This window comes from Zootermopsis nevadensis, unplaced genomic scaffold (assembly GCF_977971745.1).
Source record: "Zootermopsis nevadensis isolate Lab colony 2312 unplaced genomic scaffold, Znev_1.0 Znev_ptg000023l, whole genome shotgun sequence".
Classification (NCBI taxonomy): domain Eukaryota; kingdom Metazoa; phylum Arthropoda; class Insecta; order Blattodea; family Termopsidae; genus Zootermopsis; species Zootermopsis nevadensis.
In genome coordinates, this window is record NW_028259155.1 from 8,861,184 (window position 1) to 8,881,370 (window position 20,187).

Genomic DNA, 20,187 nt, shown 5'->3' on the forward strand with positions numbered 1-20,187 from the left:
TGATTCCAACCCGACAAACATCTCAAAGGGTTACCAAACAGGATCATGGACATATGGGACTGACTAACACGGATGCTGATAAGTATACCTCAGATAAAATATCTGATGAGGATGACAAGATGACACCAACCCCACTTGTAATGGAAAGGGTTTCCAGGTGGGGAAACTGACATATGAGTCAAACAAGACTGACCATCAGTTCGCTGGTTTCACACCTAGCAAAAGACAACATGGCTCCCTTATATCAAGGACTCTACTGCATACAGTATTTTCATGTTGTGCTTTGCATTTGTTATCACTGCCAGTGGAGGAGATGGTATTGCAACCAGTACTTCGATATACTTCACAATGTACTTTCTCCATTAAATTAAATTACTGAAAGTAAAATGTTTCTGGTGATTACTGTCAGACAGGTTATGGGATCTGGGACAGCCTGGTAAACACTGAAGTCGCCAAAAGACTTTACGTTTTCACCGGATAAGACATGACTGTTTTGAACAGTTTCCTCATCCTCCTAAAAAGTTACTCAGTTTGATGTAAACTTTAGAAATCATTGGTAGATACATTCTTCCAGAGCGAATTCTCACACTTATTCCACTTAAGGGATGTGGAAGAGAGTGCAAGTAAAACGCAAGGAGTGTGATGGCCGCGCAATATATCGCCCAGACAGGCAGACCCCTATTTGAACTTTGTACATACGTGGAACATCATCAATTACTGGTAAGTCATTGTGCTTATACTGTATTTTTACGAGAAAATTGGAACGGAGTTGGTGAGCAACCGAAACTGGTTCTCAAACTTGAATATGCCTACCATTATTTGCCACTAGGTGGCACTGGCCATGCTTTAGTTTGACATATGGATTTGCATATCTGTGAATAGGTATAAATCGTTCGATTGTGAGCAAGTGTTAAATTATGCATTGTGTTTGTGTGTATATTTTGCACATGACAGATATTTTTAATGTTGATGTAAAGCTAGAGCCATGCAGGTAATTAGACAATTACAGTGTGCCGTTTTTATTTTGTGATTATAGATTGTGGTTCATCACAAGTAATTGAAGTGGGAGTGGATTATTAGTGAATCTTCCCTGTAGTATGTAAGGAAGGTTGTGTCAAATTACGTTATTTTCTACTGTAGTGGTGTTGTACATAAATGTAAATCAGTTTTCAATAACATATACGTACTACTTCAGTGTTACCGTTATTTAATGCTTAAATGTTGGGTTATTGTTGCAGTAAGATTGAGTGTTTTGGCATATTACGAAAGGTGTCAAATTATCGCCTGCTTGGAATTGCATGCTTTCCAGTTGTTTTTTTTTCCATTAATGCTAAAAATAACAGTCATGCTTGTTTTAGACCGTTCTTGATGAGGAATGTCTCAGATACATATTTACCTACTCGAATTTTGCTACAGGTTGCATTTAAGCACATTTTTATTAGACCCACTAGCTTCTTTGGTATACCAAATTCAAAAAGAATATAGCACTTTTCTCTTCACAGAGACATAGGCTTTTTTGAAATCTATAAATGACTGATGTACGGTCCCACCGAACTCCCATTTTTTCTCTAGTATCTGACGAATGCAAAAGATCTGATCAATTGTTAAATCTGTTTTGTCTGAACCCACACTGATGATCCAAAATAATTTCATTCGCATATGGGGTTAATCTTGCCAAAAGAATGTTTGATAGAATTTTGTACGAGGCTGATAGCAGAGAAATTCCTCGGCAATTACCACACTGTCTTGTCCCCCTTCTTATGAATAGGAATAATAATGGATTCCTTCCATTGTTGTGGCATCTCTTCCTTATCCCAAATTACCTGAATAAGCTAATGTGTCTCCATATGCAACCCTTTGCCACCTGCTTTAATTAATTCGGCCGGAATCTGATCTGATGATCTGGAGATTTACTGTGTTATGCTCATGAATATTTGTTTTGATGGGATGATAATAAGATAATGGAGTCAAGCAATTTATTTATTTTAGATATGACTTCAAATGCCAGTGATGAGTGTGTTATCGCAGCTCATTGCGTACTGGAATGATACGCTGATTGTCAGTAGTTTCTATTGACTGAGGTTCATTTCTTTCAGAGTGGAGTAAATGATTCAGGATTCAGCTGAAGAATGGAGCGTGAAGCACGTGACTGGTTTGGACACTCTTTCGCTGACGCGGTACAGAAGAGTGAACCAAGGAATATTGTCCATGATTTCTATGAAAAGTTCGCTTCTTCCAGTGAAGCAGGTTCTGATCTGTTATCAAAATTTGCGAAGGAACATGATGAAAGGTTTATGCTACTCTGTTCACCTCTTGCCCCAGTTGGCAGTTATGAGCGAGGCGGACGAGACGTCATCCGTAGCGTCTCTGCGGGCTCAGGTTGCGGTGTGCCTCCTCTACGAACTGAAGAAGGTGGCAGGTCTACAATGTTCATGGTATCAAATAGACAAATGTGGAGTGAGAAATTTTCAATGTCACGAAGTGCAGGTGAAAATCACACAAATATGTGCAGGTTAGGTTTTGGCCGAATGTTACTGCGTATTCTTGTTTTTCATGTAGTTGGTAGACCCCTTCAGTGATTTTTCTTTTTCAGGATGACTTATGAGCAGGTGACACGCCACGAAGTGTACGATGTATCGGAAAGTGAGAGCGAAGAAGAAGATGCGGTGCCTTTGCCAATTGGCAGTCCTGCACCTAGTGAGACAAGCTCAATTACGGCATCAGAGAACGAGGAACATATACTGGCCATAGAAGCAGATTCGCGTAGAGTGAAAGCGTACAAAATTGCTATGGAGTTGCTAACTACAGAGAGAAGCTATGTTGCTGTCCTTCGTTTGATAGACCAAGTAAGTGTGGTTGAGACAGTTGGTAGAAATGTGGACCAGCATGTGTCGGTATGTTCCTTAATAGACAGATGGAATTGTGTGTGTGAACTTTTTAGATCACAACTGGTAGAAAGAAGAATATAACTTTTCAGAATTTTAGACCTAGATTGTGGAAAAAGGAGTTTTTAGTTCACCTCTGCTTCTGGTGGGTCACAGAGTAGCTATTGGCCATCCTGCCCCATTTCATCTGCATAACTCATTGGCTGCTTTTACTGTCCTGCTACCTGCCATTTTAGCATTTCAGTATTTTTCAAAGACGTTACTTTGTTCTTGTGAATTTTGTGTTGGTTAGAACATGAATGTCTCTGTTGTCTTTCTGTGGTGAATGTAAATAACAAAACTTTTACATAAATGGGCAATCATTTTGGTACTTGTGGGTTATCGGGACACATCGCTTTAAAAATATGTTAGGTTAGGTTAGTTGTCGTTTATTGAAATACACTATAATAACTTTCAAGTATATGTCATTTATCCACACACATTAACCTAACCTAACCTATTTTTAAAGCGATGTGTCCCGATAACCCACAAGTACCATCATTTTATGTCGAGCAATAATTTATTTTAATGTTTTTCTCCAAATTATATCCTCAAGAACCTCCTAAATTATTGCCACAGTACTTTGACTCACCAATCCTGTGTGCGTGCGTGCACCCACACAGGATTGGTTAATTTACTAACGTGATTTTACAGATCTTCCACTTTCGAGTAGACCAAGAAAATCGCGCCCATAACATGTTTCCGCAGGAAATGATACCTCAGATGTTTTCTAACATCAAGTCCATCTACCAGTTCCATCATGAATTTCTCTTACCACAGCTTGAAGCTCGGATGACAAACTGGGACCAGGAACAGAAAATTGGTAATCACATTATCATTATTTTACTGGATCGCCTAAAATCACAAATTTATTAAAGTCACAGAGTAAACACGTGCTGTGGTACTGAATTGCAGAGCCTGGGATGTCCTAGGAACAACCCTAGTTACAGGATACTTAATGGTACATTGAAGAGGCTCCATATGGTCTATGGACCGTAGATTGGGTTCTTCTCGTGTAGAATGAAAGAACTCTACACAGTGCATTGGCAGTGAACAGGCACGTGTCACCACGCCACTAACAGAATGTTTTGTCGGTATGACGGAAAGATTCAAGGGAATCTGCAGGTGCAAGTAAACAAGATTTTAATGCTGAAGATGGCGTGAACTGTTTCATCAGAACGACAAAGTCGCATTGACGGTCTCAGTACTGATATTTTACTTGCACTTCGTTCGTAAGGAGCTGATACGTATGAAGGCGACTAGAAGATACGTAACAAAATGACCGCTTTATGTGCTTGATTTATGTAGAATGGGAAATTTCAGAAAAGGAATGTGGTAATTTTAACTTTTTGCCAAACTTAGGTGGAACACGGAAAAATTTTGAAAAACTATATGTCGTGCGATCTACGTCGGAACTCTTATAATTTTCAGTAATGCTGTCTTTCAGTCGGTCGCTGTCACTAAATGCTTCTTTCTGTAACTTCGTTTTGTTCTTGCGTCCAAGCGCCACGCTGGTTAGCCGACCGCGTTACCAGCAGGAGAGGGCACTGTTAGTTTCCAGACTGTAGCCCCTCCATCAGACTCACATATGGGTGAATTATGCTAGTAATCACATAATTTCTTGTTTTTCAGGTGACATTATGAAAAACTTTGCACCGTTTTTGAAATTATATACCGAATATGTGAAGAATTTTGACAATGCAATGAATATCATCAGTGCATTGGCAGCCAAAAATCAGAGATTCACAGCAATAATGGATGAAATTCATGTAAGTTGCTGATTATGTTTCTTGTTAGAAAATATTCACACGTTGATCTTATTTTGGGTGTAGACTGCATGTTGAAACATTTACCGATGGTGGTGTGGCATTCGGATTAGCTCATTTTGTTGCGCTGTGAAATGAAAAAGAATTACTGAATCATCATGAAACGACAGAAACTACAGATCACCCCTGATAAGTCGCCGCTGAATGAAAGTTTGAATTCTCTTACAGTTTCATCAAACTCTGTTGGATGTCATGATGAACTTTTTTACTTTAGTAGGAGGAACAGACATTGTGTTTAGCGTACGTTATTTTGTGTCGTACGTTTACGGCATGTGAAAGGACCTTATGAGCATGAAAGAAATGTTTCGTGAGCAAAATTTAGTGGCCACATTTCTCACCCATGTCTCTTCTGATTTGCTATTAGATGGCTCTAGCAGACAAATCAGAATTGAGAAGAAATTGTATGGAGGCAGCAGGCTTGCCACCTGCTACTCTGAGAAAGGGGCAAATAATCCTAGGTGACTAGGATGCGAGAAATGGCCACTATGATGATGATGATATGCCCATAATAATTTTTGATGACAGCAGTGAATCATACTGAGCTTCAACATATTTTCATCATCATCATCTACACTCTACATTTCTTTTGACCGTGATACTGGAAAATCTTCACAGTGTGAAACGGGCCACGATATCGTACCATTTGTTTATATTTTATAAATGATCTTCTGGCTCTTTTCATATCATTGGAAAAATTAACTGTTTTTGATGAAACTCGATTTGCCAGGCTGTCAGAAGTCCTGAAACATGTAATATGGCGTACATGAGGTTGCCACATTTTGTCCTGATCCCATATCTTACTAGGTTCAGCTGTTTCCACATATCTGGCAATGTTCATTCAAAGAGTTCTAGTGGCTTAAAGAGATGCCTTCGCAGATTTCTTGCAATTAAACCTCCCCTTCGCCACTTTTTTAAACAGCAGGATAACCATGGCTTTCTTCTGTAGAGTTGCTGTTTGTTCTTTGGTTCGTGTTGAGCCTAGAAATTGTATTATTTCCAGAGAATGCCAGAATGTGGGAATCTCACATTATCTCATCATATGCTGAGCCCAGTACAACGTATTCCACGTTATGAACTGCTTCTTAAAGATTATCTCAAGAAGTTATCTGACGACTCATTCGATAAAGAAGATACAAAAAGTGTGTATGCCACTGTTAAAACTTGTGACATTTAGCAAACATGCGGGGGGTTCAAATTTGATCTAGACTTTTATCTTCCAGACATCTGCGAACCATCAGACTTTGTGCACGACTGAAACCGTGTTCACATTTCTATACATTGACCTGTGGTCCACTTTTCAACTTGCAGATTCTGGCAGTAAGAACAATGTCAGGTGGTAGAAAGGTGAAAACACCAGCGTTTCAAGGACTTCAGTACCTTGAGGACAAGGACAGAGATGGTTCTTGAAACAGTTTTTTCACCTTTCAACCGCGTGTCGCGGCTGGTAGCCCGAGGAGAAGTCATTATACTTTGTCGCTGTGAAAGCTTCAGATCATACAGAGAAATTTTGGCTGACTATGCAACCAGGATTGCATCACTACCATGACCTTTTCATTTGTTTTGGACTGCTGGCCTCCAAGGTGCTCCTTAAGTAGAAAATCACGTGGGGATAAATCTCGAAAGAGGGGGAGGCAGTACCTCCCTCCACAGTTTATGTGGACGTGTGTCATGGAGGACAGTGACCGCTTTGGACAGTCATCCTTACCTTTTGGTTTCGACGGTTGGCTTAAGTTTGTTTTTAAGAAGAAAAGGGTAGTAGGGTGCATTCATTGGTTTTTCTCTCGCACAAAACATCTGCACAAACAGTACCTTGGTTCACTGCCATGGCAGGGTGCGCTGCATGCAGCATCTTTGAAACCCATTCACAGTCGACTTTTAATGACTGGCGCCATTGGAACACGGACGAATACAAGATAAACTCTTACCTGAACTGAAATTGGAGGTGATGATGGATGTCGTCCGCCTTTTCTCTTTTGGTAAACACGCAGATTTGATGATAATACACCGTGCGACAGAGCTTGCAGCGCATCACCTGCCATTATGACGAATAGACTGGTCTCTGTTAACCCAAACAAAACACTGGTTCTGTTGTAGCTAGCCCACATAGCGACACTTATTGCCATAGAAAGCTCTTGATTTTCTGTCTGGAAAAGAAAAGTCCGGGCCAAATTTGATTCGCTTCATAATTAAACCTTAAAATTGTAGTGCACTTATTGAGGATTTTATAAGAAGATTTGCTAAGTTGTGCAGAATTATTATTTGTGATTTAAATACAAATGGGGATGTGCATGTTGATATTACAGCAGGAGGTCTTTGAATAAATTAAGTATATTCACGTATGGAATTATACTTCATCAACTTGACTATATGCACTCTGAATCGAGTCTTATATTAAATTGCGCTCTTCAGTTAGAGCTGGAATGTTTAGTGTGACAGGTGGAGTGACGTGCCTCTTTCTTGCTGTCTCTTCCCCTTCAGAGGCTCTTCACTTGGTGTCGACAGCGGCAAATCACGCGAATGAGGCGATGAAAAAAATCGATAAGTTTAAACAGCTGTTGGAAGTGCAGGAGAAAATTAGTGGTGCTGTGGACCTGGTCAGTCCAACGCGAGAACTTCTCAAGGAAGGGAAAATTGTGAAGATTTCAGCCCGCAGTGGGGATCATCAGGAGCGTTACCTTTTTCTGGTCAGTGTTGGTTCCTGCATCTTAATGGATTTTTCAGTTTTGTAAATTGAATTAACATACTGGAATAGTTTCCTGATTCATGAATTATCGTGTATTATTTGCTTCGTGACTGCCTGAATGTCCTCACGCTAATATCGGCGATATCTTTAAATTAAACGTCGCTTTTGTCCTTCCTTTGTGGTATATGCAGGATGATCTGTAATTCTGAAATGTGTATTTTTATTTGGTCTGTGTTGTTACTGTCTGTCAAGAAATTTGCTTTTTTCTCTGGCCATTGTCAATCTGTTGACATTAACTTCCCACTGAACACTTGTATGAGATATGAAAGTATACGACGTCTGGCACAAAAATAACGAGACTGATGCTTTAACTAGGCAACCAATAATAGTGAAGGCGAAATAAATAGACCTTATTTGACCTTGATCTATCATCTACCAGTGATTCAAGTTTCAACTTGATCGCAGTGGATGAGTGTTTCTGTACAGAAGTGTTTTTATACTTGGTTAAAAAATGTGTTATCTTAAATTGGAACGATGCGTTAACATTAAGTTTCTCGTTAAACTTGAGAAATCCGCGATGGAAACTATTCAGCTATTGGCTGAGGGTTACAGTGAAGATTGCATGTCTCGCGTACGTTCGTACAAATGTCACAAACAATTTTTGGAAGGCAGGGAAAGCGTGGAAGATGATGAGCGCCCAGGTCTTCACGCACATTAATTTTCTTTGATATCGAGGGTGTTGCGATGGCAGAGTGGGTTCCCAGCGGCCAGACGGTAAATCAGCGATATTACATGAAAATCTGACAAAACTGTGCGAACAAGTGAGAATGAAACTGCCAGAGTTGTTGACCAGGATAACGCACCAGCCCACACAGCTTTGCCTGTGAAGCAGTTTTTAATCAGTAAGAGCGTAACTGTGCTTCACCACCCGTCTTAATCATCACGCTTGGCTCCCTGCAACATTTTTCTCTTTCTCAAGATCAAATCTGTGCTAAAAGGGACCCATTTTGAGACGGTAGATGTAGTGAAGGCAAAAACGACAGAGCTGCTGAACAGCCTTACAGAAAATGATCTACAGCGGCAACATCGTATGCAGCTGTATATCAACTCCGAAGAGAACTGTTTCAAGGGCGATCACAGTTAATTTTTGTAATTATGTAAATAAACAGAGTTACATCATAACTTTCGTTATTTTTGTGTCAGACCTCGTATGTCTGCGACCATGTTAGTAAATGACAGATGAAGCCTGTGGGGCAAAGTTCCTGGAGCAGTAGGTACAGGGGGCATGACTCTAGGGAGCAAGAAAGCTGGGGAAGGCTAGGTTTGTAAGACGTCAATTCTTGTGGCTGAGCCACATGAAATCAGCCCCATGATAACGTTTTGGGAAAGAAAGATTGATAAGAAATATAAACATTTGTCAGATTGTCCCACGATAACACTGCGGCCAGTCTGCTACTCTTCCAGAAAACTCTTTCTTAGTCTTGTTAAGACTGTCAGATAAGTTGTAGTCACGGTGCATATAATCACTGACGTCCTTCTTACGTTCACTTTTGCTTTTATATTAATCTGTACTGTATTTGACATTATGCTGCATGCCGGTTTCAGAAACAGAAAATCTGGTTTTAAGTTGAGTTACGGCTTTGAATTCTCTTTCAGTTCAGTGACCTCTTGTTGCTGTGTTCTTCTCGCTTGCTCCCGGCAGCGTACCGTCTGCGAGCTAAATTCTGGGTAGAAGGCCTCCAGGTCCTGGAGGGTGACAATCTTGAAACTGCCAACACGTTCTACATCAGAGATGACCATAAGAATGTGGAGCTGTACACGCAGTGAGTACCGTGGAGGAGACTGTTTCTGGAGAATTTTGTCTGCATATGTTGTTAACCTTGAGTGAGGCATGTCGAACAAAGTTTTGTTGCTATTGGTAATGCAGATTCCATTATTCCCAGTGGCGGGGTGTTGTGAGGAGGACACGCAGTTTGACACGAGCCGTGATCTGTGGTCGGTGCCTCGTGTACTTTACATGTCCTAAGTTTTGGCAATATATGGGGGGGGGGGGGGGGGGGGAAAGAAAAAACCCACAAGAATATCTGATGGTCATTTGAAGCCAGGACTCTCTGAATGAGTGTCCAGTGTCTTCCCCTGAGACCACCAAGTCTTTGAGATTAAACTATGCACGACTGATTTTTTCCCTGTTTTGTGTGGGTGTAGACCTTGGTTTATTACAGTTTTGGGAGAATATGGATTAAACAAGCACGCAATGAACTTCACTATCGCTGGCAGTGGAAAATTGGTGCATGTCAAGAGACTATGAAATAGTAGTAAAGAAGATTTATTTTTAATTTGTAGTGTCCTGTCTGACGACAGGTCCATATATCATGAACAGGATCCTTCCAACCTCTTCAGGTTGTCAGGGACCTGCTCATACATATATACATTCTTGGTAGAGATGATCAGAAGTGGTTTGCCATTGCCTTCTTCTGTGTGTGAGAGGAGTAATTGTTGGGATGCCACGGAGAAACCGGGGAAGCCCCCGGAGGAAAACTCCGTGATGCCTAGACCACGGCCTTGCCCAACACAAGTTATAAATTTGAGCACCACCGGGAATTGAACAAAATAAAATCATATTTGTCATGGAAACGGCGATGTGTAAACGCCCAATATTTTGGCCAGGGAAGAAGAGAAGTGTCCACTGACGTACTGCAAGACTGGAGTCGAATCGGTGGGCGACAATTTGGCGAGTGACGGGAGGCTGAAGGAAATTGTATAATGAGGAGCTGCGTAATTTGTACACTCATCAAATATTATGGTGTTCCAGTAAAAAAGGATGAAATGGACAGGGCATGTGACCATTTTGAGCTGTGTCGATTTAGTGTTAAATGGCCCAGTTTTTTATTGATAATTTTGTTATGGTCATATTTTTTCCCTTATATTTTTTTAACTTCATTGCTTCAAATAGTTGGTGTGACATTTTAAAAAAAAAACTTTACTTTATGTAAACATTTGTTTGTTGTCAGAACTGTGGAAGAGAAGACAAGCTGGCTAGATGCTCTGTGTGTTGCTATCGAAGAACTTTATAAGAGGAAGTCGTCATTTAAACTGGGGACGAAGTGTTCTAGTCCTGTGGACGCGCAGAAGCCTCCTAACTACATCAAGATGGACTGCATACACAAATGCATGGACTGTGGTGGCAGTTTTGGCGTCATGAAACGAAAGCATCACTGTAGAGCTTGTGGATCGGTCAGTAAGAGCAGCGAGAACTTTCTAACATTTGTATTCAAACCATTCAGTAGGAGAATTATTCCAAAAGTAACGCTAGATTACGCATTCCCGTTGACTTGACTCCATTCGTGTTTGGACTTCCCTTAGAACACTTGTGTACAATATTCCTTGTGTCTTGTGTGTTGGTGTTACAGATTAATTCTAGAAGAGGATGACGCACGTGCGTTCAGTTCCATAACAGTTGAAACTGAGTCTCTCTTAGAGGAAGGAGACGATGAAAATCATTTATTCGGTGCAGCTCAATTTAACTGTTATGGGAGAGACAAATTTTTTATTACAGGGAAGCCTTTGATAGCTGAAAATTCCAAGTTGAACGGTGAATCGATGTAATATTGGAATAAGGGTATTGAAAGCCACTTATGATAAACATCACTTATGAAAGTTGCCTTAACATTAATTTTGTTGCCACTGTAGTTGTTCAATCTTTGATTTATCCACATTGAGGCTTTATTCACTTTAATGGAGATTTAGTTCCGAAGAAAGTATCCATAATTGAATTGACTGGACGATTAAAGCAACTTGTATATAAAAATCAAAAAAAAATAACTTGTTAATTTACAAGTATGAGAATTGCAACTTTTGCGCCTGTCATACTGAAGCCAAGAGGAGAAGTGCGTCTCAAGAGATTCACGTTCGCGGTAATGTCCATGTTCTCTCCAGCAGCACATGCAGAAAGTATGAATTCCTCTCTCTTAATTGCATGGGCAGGTAATAAAATTTTCTAGGTACGAAGCTATTGTATTTATAATTAAGCACGCAGAAATGCTATTGGGTATGACGTTTTAAAAGTTTTTTTGCCTCGACTTGACTGTCATTTTTGTGTCCCAAGTTTCCATTAATTTGCATTCACAATTCTCTTTGAAATCTCATGGCCAGGGAATGAAATATGTCAACAGAGATAAAAAATAAGTTGCACTCTACATAATTTAACTTTTGAAATGGGAAGTCTGAGAAATTCCAAAATATTAGACCGTTGTAATGTAAGATGGCTGTCGTCTGGGTTGTTAAGCTGTGTAGTCTGGTCTGGTCACCCTGATGGTGGCGGCAGGAAGCACCTCTCAAACATTGGTAAACTTTTACCAGACTGCACGGTGCAACAACCCAGAAGACAGCCATATTTATACTTGCCGCAGTGAAAACCAGAAATCTCAATTCTGATGTAACATTGTGATAAATCATGTGGTTCCAGAAACTGAAATTTCTTGTAAAATAGCGTTACATCTCAGATTTTACTTTCTGTAGTATGTTATTATTGCGTCCAGACCGGCTCTGGGGCCCACCCGGCCTCCTGTCCAATGGGTACCGGGATCCTTTCCCGGGGGTAAAGCACGGCTGGGGCATGACGCTGAACACTCGCCCCCATCCATTGCCGAGGTGAAGAAAGAGAAGGAGCTATACCGCCTCTCCCCGCAAACGCCAACACGGCGTTTGGTGGGACAAACTTTACTTTACTTAGTATATTATTATAGACTTTATGCTTTGAAAATTATATCAGCCTCTTAAAAATTGTTTGGACAGGTGGTATGCGGGAAGTGTTCAAACCAGAAGTATCCGCTTCCATTTGAAGACAACCGGCTGTCTCGTGTGTGCCGTCCGTGTCATCAAAAGCTCTTACAGCAGAGATCAGCGAGTCCAGACAGAAATGACTCTGACGCTGAGAATATGACCACCAGTTTTTCTAGGGGGAAAGGCTTGTTAGAGGTACGTTGAGGTCGGGTGCACTTGCAGCGAGGTGCCACGTCACTTATCGCTGTATTTAGCACCCCTAGGTATGCCATCGTGATGCCTCCGTCTGTGGAAATGTTGTGGGTGTGAGTCACATGGCCGAAAGAAAAGAAATATGAAATGTATGAAAATTTGTTTATTTGGGAATATTTGGCACTACTTGTAGCTTTATGGACTGTTCATATATTTAATGTGAATAAATCAAGAGATTTGTTTTTGATGGATGTACAGCAGGTTGCAACTTCATAGAGAGGGGGGGGGGGGGTGCTTTGGGTAGGAGACTGTGAGATGCGAGTTGTTTTGAACTGGCCCAGGATAAGAGTCAGTAGTTGGTTATTTGTTGACAACGACGAGCTCTTTGGCTACTGTAACAGTAAGGAAGTTCTTGAACGTCTTTGCCACGTACTTGAAATTGTATTTCGTTTTATTTTTGTTTCATTTATTGTTAATTGGGTGACGTATAAATAAGGAGACGGCTCTGAAATGGATGCTCTTCAGTGCCAGTTGACGCGTCTTTTGATTCTGCGTGTGCTCCGTGTGTTATCGTGACTCATGTGTTTTGCAGGTTTCTGCTGATGCGGAGTGTGTTCTTAGTGGCTATTTGCAACTCAAAACAAATAAATCATGGGTTCGAAGATGGTTTGCTCTTCATCCAGATTTTGTGCTGTATTCATTTCGATCACACACAGACCAGCGCGCCATGACGGCGACACCCGTACCTGGTTACGCCGTGGTTAAGGTAACCACACGTTCTTCAATGTGGAAGTTTTTGTAAGTTTGGCTGTTTACTCTGTCACTATTATATTTTAGTATTGACCGGCAAATATTTTATTTATTTTGCAGGTATCGTATTGTAAAGGAGAATCCTTCGGTGAAAAAGACAAAGTATTTAAGATGTATCACACAAAGAAGATGTATTACTTTCAAGCAGAGTCGCCGGATGTTGTTGACAAGTGAGTGACTGGTAGCTCAGTTTTAAAGGCTTGGGGAATGTGTGAGCGGCCCAGAACCATTGAACGTAGAATCGCGCCGTTTCAAAATTGAGAAAAAAATCTTGGAATCGGGCACGTCAATTGGCACGGCCTCCTCTAACCCTTTGAAGTTTAGGCTCAACTAAATTGTGATGTTTATTCTGAGAATTGTAAATAAAATCTTGGGCAGAATACGGAGTTGAAGCGGTTGGGACGTGTAGTCGCCACTGGGCTATAAAGGGTTAAGCTTCAGGAACACAAGTTGTGCGCTGAGGAACGTTGGGCATTTACGTGTGCAGGGTAAGCGGATTGAAATTCGAGATTGCCGATGTAAATAGTGATGCGGTCTTTTGGGTCATGACTGTAATCATGTAGGCAGTTACCAGTAATCTGGAGGAACGTACCACGCGCACCTTCAACCCTGAAGATGAGACAGTGTGTTCCTCAGATGGTGATAACTGTTTGTAAAACTGCACAACTCAAGAGACCAGTCAGCGTCTTCGCCACCGTGAGAACTTTGATTGCGTTTATATTCTCGCCGTCTCCGTGTTTCAGACCATTTGCAATAGAAAATGCATTAGACAAATGTTTTATGTGTGCAGGCTTTCAGGAGGCCGAGAAAGTCAATTAAATCTGTCACATTTGATGCTTAGCGTCCGTATCACACGGACTATACTGTGACTCTGTTTGCGTTTTTGTTAGGTGGGTCTGTGCCCTGCAGATGGCAGCACAAGCAGAACTTCCTTCTTCCTAGAGAACAGAAGAGGTGTGAAATATAAGAAGAAGTCTGCACAAAATAGTTTGTACTATTTTTTAATGCTTCCTTAATCTGTTAGTCGCATCTTCCAGGAATGTTTTTTTTTTATAATTCCTCTGTAAAATGATGAAGTGGATTATTATTCGTAATTTTGAACACGGGAATTTTTTCACAATAGAAAATCCTTTGTCGTGGCAGGATTGTTTTGTGTGAAGTAGTCGGTATTTTTCAGTAAGACTTTAATGAAACAAGAGCGTAGCGGTAGGTAGGATAATCGTCAGAAGGCGGTTCAAGGGGGAAGAAAGCGGGAGCCTCGACTGTTCACAAAAATTCTCCCAGTAATCGGTTCACTGAACCGTCTTTGTATTTGGTATTACAGATTTTGTATCATTTCCAAGTGCTCTGTGAATATTAATTTATGTAACAGTTTATAAAAAATAGCAGTAGCCATTTTGTCGAAATGTTACCATTTAATAGAAAGGTTGGGCTTAATGTGTTACATAAATGCAAAGAAGGGAGGGTAGCGTTTGTTAGCATTTTCTGTACGCACGCAATACATGGAAATTTACGCCGTGTACCATTTAGTCTTGAAGATTATTAGCGGAAAAAAGTTTCCTTGACATAATACATGTAAGATTGTTGGTAAGAATTATTTTGGTGACCATAATTGCTAGTGCCATCGTAAGTCCTAAAAGATATATTTTCAGGAAGTCCCCACGAATCAGATTTATCGTAACAATCCAGGGTAGAGTCGGGTAAAATTTGGAAGCGTAGCGAAACTGTACCCCAAGTCATCGCTAGGAATCATTTCCATCAGCCTAAATGCTTCAGGGGATTGCGCCTCGTCCAGGACAGAGGGAAACTTGTCCAAATCCTGAACTCACTTTTTCGGTCATCGTCGCCCGTAGTTACCCCAGCACAAGAATGTATAGGCCACATTACAAAAGAGAAGAAGATAAACACATAAAAAGTAGATTCTTACGCCCTGTGAAGCTTACACATGGGCACGCAGTGCTCTGCCCCACAACTGTGCCGACTTTCTTAATTGTGAAGGGTCCAAAGAGCCCTCTTACCACAAATGGAGGCGAAACGTGTACACATTCTTTAGATTCTACAATTTGCCTAAATAAATTTTGTAAATCCCTTTTTCAGTTATTTCTAGACATGCTCCGACATTTCAGGGCTTACCTTGCGCTACCATCCAGCAAATTATACTCGGCAGTTGCCATGAAGTCATTGTGAACACAGTAGCGGTGTCCTACATCTACCCAGTTCGGATGTCAAGAATGAACTGACCTTACTTCATTGTCCTGTGTCATCTTAAAGACTTTAATTGAAACATTCTGAGCGGCCGTGTTCTATCCAACGAAAATGCCGAGATGCCTTTCACTCGAACCCTGGCACCTGCGTATGTAACCAAAAACAAAACGTGCCTGATCAGGTGGGCGTAACCTGCGAGCTAGGATTTTCCTTCCCTCATGTAACATAACTTTGTTCTACGTGGAAATAAAACATTTGGTAATCCATGAGAACCGCCTGCTAGCCATGTGCATCAGAAACATCGTAATAGTGTTACCAAAATAATCAAAATGCTACATTATTATTTTTTATTATGAAAATATGGTTATACGAGTTAAACGTAACTTAATGTTGAAATGTTAGTTTTCGCAAATTACAGGTAATATGAAATACTGGACTATCCTATATGTCGGTCGTCATTTCGTAAATTTATCGCACTAATACAAATGAAATGTGACCAAGATGCACTTCAGTTTTTTAAATAGCCTACCATAGTTGCTGTAATGCCATGTAGAGGCGTTGCTGCTGCTGTGTGTGGCAAAATTGGCTACGAAGGTGGAGACGGGACTCCAGAAACTTTAACAAAAACCTTTCATCAAAGATCAGCATTTACAAGTGGCATCAACAGCTTCCAGCGACTGGACGTCTGTGGCGGGAAGAGCTCCGGTGAGCCGAGAGTAGGTGACGTGACGACCGCACGTGCGAGTCAGTCATTTATTTGAAGTCCTCAGAAATCAGTAGTGTGTTCGTCATGAGCTACAGATGTCACTGCTTGCAGCGTGGTGGATAGCGAGGAATTGGTTGGCTCTGAAGCCATCTCTTCTTCTTCTTCTTCTATGGCTCTCCGGTCCGTATTCGGTCCATGACCTCCTCGGTTCTCCTCTTCCATTCAGTCCTCTGTTAGGTCCATTCTGTCCGAGGCTTTGGTTGAGGTTTCGAAACATCTTCCTTTTTACGGTGCAAGGTTGTTAGCCTTGCGACCAACCCCCAACCTGGAGGACCAGGGTACCTGTCTTAGTCTGACCTCTCCCCCTCGACCAATCTGGCTAGGGAGGCCCTACCAGTAGCTAAGCTACCGCCAGCATAGCTCTTGGGGTCAAGCCCCACCACCACGACAAGGTGCAGGTACCATTAAGTGGGGGCTCCGAAGCCATAAAAGTTCCAAATTCTGCAATATGTTAGGTTTGATAACAAAGTCAATCAGACTTATTTTGGTGACTTTCTGGAGTTGCGGATGTTTAGTTGGGAATCCAGTTTCCATCTTGGCGGATGTGTGAACAAACGTGTTGTCCGGATGTGGAGTACCGAGAAAGTACCGTCCATTCTGTTTTTGCAGAAACAACAATTGCAGTCATTGTGCATGTTGCAGAAGTGGTTGATGCCTCAGCCGTCAGAATATCTTCCATAACAGGTTTTACGGCGTCAGCATCGCTTGAGAATTCTGACAGTGCACGAGCGAGTTACAAATACCGAGTATGAATATGAGTTGTTTCTGCGCAACAGCCAAAGATGACTAACTAATATTTAATTTATGAGAATTATCGAAGTTGGTTAACGTGTGAACATTTGTACAATCCGTAGTTACTGAAATACCATTTAGTACAAGGAACGTTTTGTATTTTCTGAGGGTCCTGTCCCACGAATTCGTGGGAAATTAAAATGCCCAGAGTGTAATTTTGTGAAGGAAATGAATAGGATTGTTAAATCTTTCTTTGCCATAGGAGATGCCATGTTTTAGGTTGAAAATGGTAAGTGGTAATGAGCAAATTTATATGAATTGCTTTCATATCGTAGTTGGTGAGTCACTGTGTTTGTTTCTTACCGCAGGTTGAACTTCAAGGCTGTTATATTTTATTTAATAATTTTGTGATATGCCTTATCTGAATTGTGACTCAAAAATTAAATATTTATATGCCTGTTTGTAGTTGCTAATTTGATTATAAAAATATTGAAATTATTGTTTATTATTTTGCACCTTGTATTTATATCCAGACACAATTATCTCTCGTTCAAGAGGTAGGAAATTCAAAAGTAAAATAATATAATATGGGAGTTGTAAGCACATTTGGAGAATAATATTAAAGTGGATATTAAAGACAGTAGTAGTGTATGTGCTGGATTTATCTGACTCAAGACAGGGACAAATGGCAAAGTTCTGTGAAGGTTATAAATAAATTTAACCTTCCATAAAAGATGGGTATTTTCATACCAGATGTTACACACTTTTTCATATCCATTGATTTATCAAATAAGGAAACTGTGCCATAAAGCAATTTTAAGGTAATATGTTTATATAGTATTAAAGGTTTATGACCCATAAATGAGTGAAGTTTAACTAAAATTGTGTTTGCTGTTTTTAATTGAAGTATTTTCCTGTATTCCAATTCATACGTAAATTACTCATTTCTAACTTAATAAGTTGGGTGGGGTATATGCCATTCTCTGGGGTGATGAGAAAGTTACACACAATTTGGTCAGAAACATCAAACGAAAAAATCTATGGGAATTGGGAGGAAAGTATTATATGAAATAGGGTCTAGTCATCTGTGAAGGTGGTGCAATTAACCTCAAAGTTACGTAAGTATTTTAATCATCTCTGGTTCGTTATGATTTCTGATAACCGGAGGTTAATCAAGTACTAGGAAGGGGTGAAATATGTGTAATCCCTGGTGATGTTTACCTCAGTTTGGATATGTAAGTGAAGTTGATTCCATTTAGTGGCCAGGAAAGTGAATTACACAAACGAGTAGTGCGCTGATAATCATCTTATCCTGGTGAAGCTCACGGGAATTCAGCTGTGTAAATGAATTCATATTGTTTATTAATCTGTCACTTTGTGTTCTTGAAAGGTCAAAGGCCACTACTACGAAACGGACATGTTACTCTTTATACACAGGAACGGAATTATAATGCCACAGTAGCAATTATTTGTAGTACTTAACAGTAATTCAATTTCCAGAGCGTATTAATGTACGATGACTAAGGTTATGTCGAAATCACTGTCGTTGCGAACTTCATTAACCTCAAGCAATCGCTACGATTAAAAGACTCGAGTAATCGACAACTGCTGATGAAGTATGTTGTAAGTGGAGAACGATAGAACGTACCCGGACATTATAAGTGACAAAGGAAAATGTGTGTCATCGAGGGGAAAAGTACGTGAAGAAAATTAACTACTCTTTATAATTCGAAAAATTAGAACGTAACTAAAATGAAACTTGTTTGCAGGCCAACGAGACTGAACATAAAAGAATAGTGAGAGTTAAACAAGCAAATGTTAATAAACTAAATTTTCAGATCGTAAATGCAGTGGCCATATTGTGAAGCAGTTGTACCCGTGTTATTAACTATCGTGTGGTGGTGATGCATGTTATGTTATTTATTATCTTGTGAGGACATTGCCAGAAGTGGAAAAGACGAGAATTCTGCTACATGAATCAGTCACACTAGACGGATATTTGGCACCACGTGATGATTTGACTATTGTAAGTACCATAAAATTATTTTATATTAAAATAAGCCGTGTTCTCTCCCCTTCTTGTGTCAGATGGGAGGATCTGAAAGTAATAAGATATGTAGGTGTGGGATTGGTTCTTGTAACACAGTGACATTGAACCGGGATGCTTCACCACCAAACCGACTATAAGCTTCTAAATGACTTTGCTTCGAGTAGTTACATATATTTTCTTAGGAATTAAAGCATGAAATGGATGGTTACTTTTTATACTGACTTAATATGGACACATGTAAGGCTGGTGGGGTGTGTTTGTCAACATTTGTGTATGAGAGTAACTGGAAAAAATCCAGATACATCGGATTTCGATTGAATTTGATACGAATGATATGCCATTGGAAGCCACCTCTCATACAACAGTGTAGCAACTAGGGTACTGGCTTGAGGACCGCATAGCACAACGTCCAGACTCGGGCCCACTCGGCTTATTCAGTCGGTGCCAGGGTTCGTATCTTGGGACAAAACTGTTGGGGCGTGAAGCTAACCATTGTCTCTCGTCTGATTCCGAGGTTAAGAATGCGTGGATCTATACCTCCAAGCCCACTTATGTCTATGGCGTGGTGAGCAGACAGTTTTAATTAAGATGTATTTGACGTAGTTTAGATCCAACCCCTTGCAATATCCCTTCGGTGTTTATATCACGTGACCTCAAGGACCCACCATGGTTAGGTTTGTGAACGGCTGAAGTCAAAATATAATTATTTCCAGAAAATATATTTTGCAAAAAACCGACGTCCTTTTTAATTTAATCGGTTTATGTTTTAAAACAACTTTAATAAACCCATTAAAAGTCGATATTCTTGCCTCACGCCCTCAAAATTAAAATAATGTAACCAAGTTCATTTACCTGAAAATGACGTATGGCCGTTCAATACAAGAGGGGCTTAAATCCGAATTCAGTTATTACGCGTGTTGTGATAATGTATTTTGTGGATTAAATTAATTAAAATATAAATAAATTGGATTAATCAGCGCTCCTTGCCAAGAAACGCAAAATTTCCTTAATTCATTTTAATTTTGTAAACATTAATATCATCATCATTGTTATTATTATTATATGCAGTCCTCCGAATTATCTAAGCTTAACTCAGCGTTATTTGCGAGCGAGGCAACATTTGTTCCTGTTTTTGAAAAATAAAATGTTGATGTGACGTTCCCTTGTTGTCCGTAGCACTTGTCTTCGTCTCTGACACCCAGAACCACAAATGAGTA

The 20,187-nt window shown here is 40.3% G+C and overlaps 1 protein-coding gene and 1 long non-coding RNA gene across 7 annotated transcripts in view; both read left to right on the forward strand.

The window, feature by feature from the left end:
- The first annotated feature begins 854 nt into the window (after window positions 1-854).
- LOC110834843 (FYVE, RhoGEF and PH domain-containing protein 2) lies at window positions 855-17,428 on the forward strand. 2 transcript variants are annotated; one of them, XM_087354206.1, is made up of 14 exons: window positions 855-991; window positions 2,097-2,512; window positions 2,594-2,846; window positions 3,579-3,747; window positions 4,557-4,693; window positions 5,751-5,889; window positions 7,229-7,434; window positions 9,090-9,256; window positions 10,445-10,667; window positions 12,228-12,410; window positions 13,000-13,173; window positions 13,278-13,387; window positions 14,108-14,204; window positions 15,344-17,428. In XM_087354206.1, exons 2-13 carry the CDS (start codon window positions 2,130-2,132, stop codon window positions 14,157-14,159), a joined length of 2,196 nt encoding a protein of 731 aa, XP_087210332.1. In that variant the 5' UTR covers window positions 855-991; window positions 2,097-2,129; the 3' UTR covers window positions 14,160-14,204; window positions 15,344-17,428. The 2 variants fall into 2 exon arrangements, with proteins under 2 accessions (XP_087210332.1, XP_021930106.2); XM_022074414.2 differs by having other exon boundaries at window positions 14,108-17,428.
- Window positions 17,429-18,080: 652 nt separating this feature from the next.
- Window positions 18,081-20,187, forward strand: part of LOC147872908 (uncharacterized) — a 297,959-nt gene continuing 295,852 nt past the window's right edge. For 4 of the 5 annotated variants that reach the window (XR_015536700.1, XR_015536701.1, XR_015536702.1 and 1 more), the window contains exon 1: window positions 18,081-18,946. This is a non-coding gene — a long non-coding RNA (uncharacterized LOC147872908). The remainder of the gene's footprint in view (window positions 18,947-20,187) is intronic. The other variant, XR_015536703.1, reaches the window with a different exon arrangement.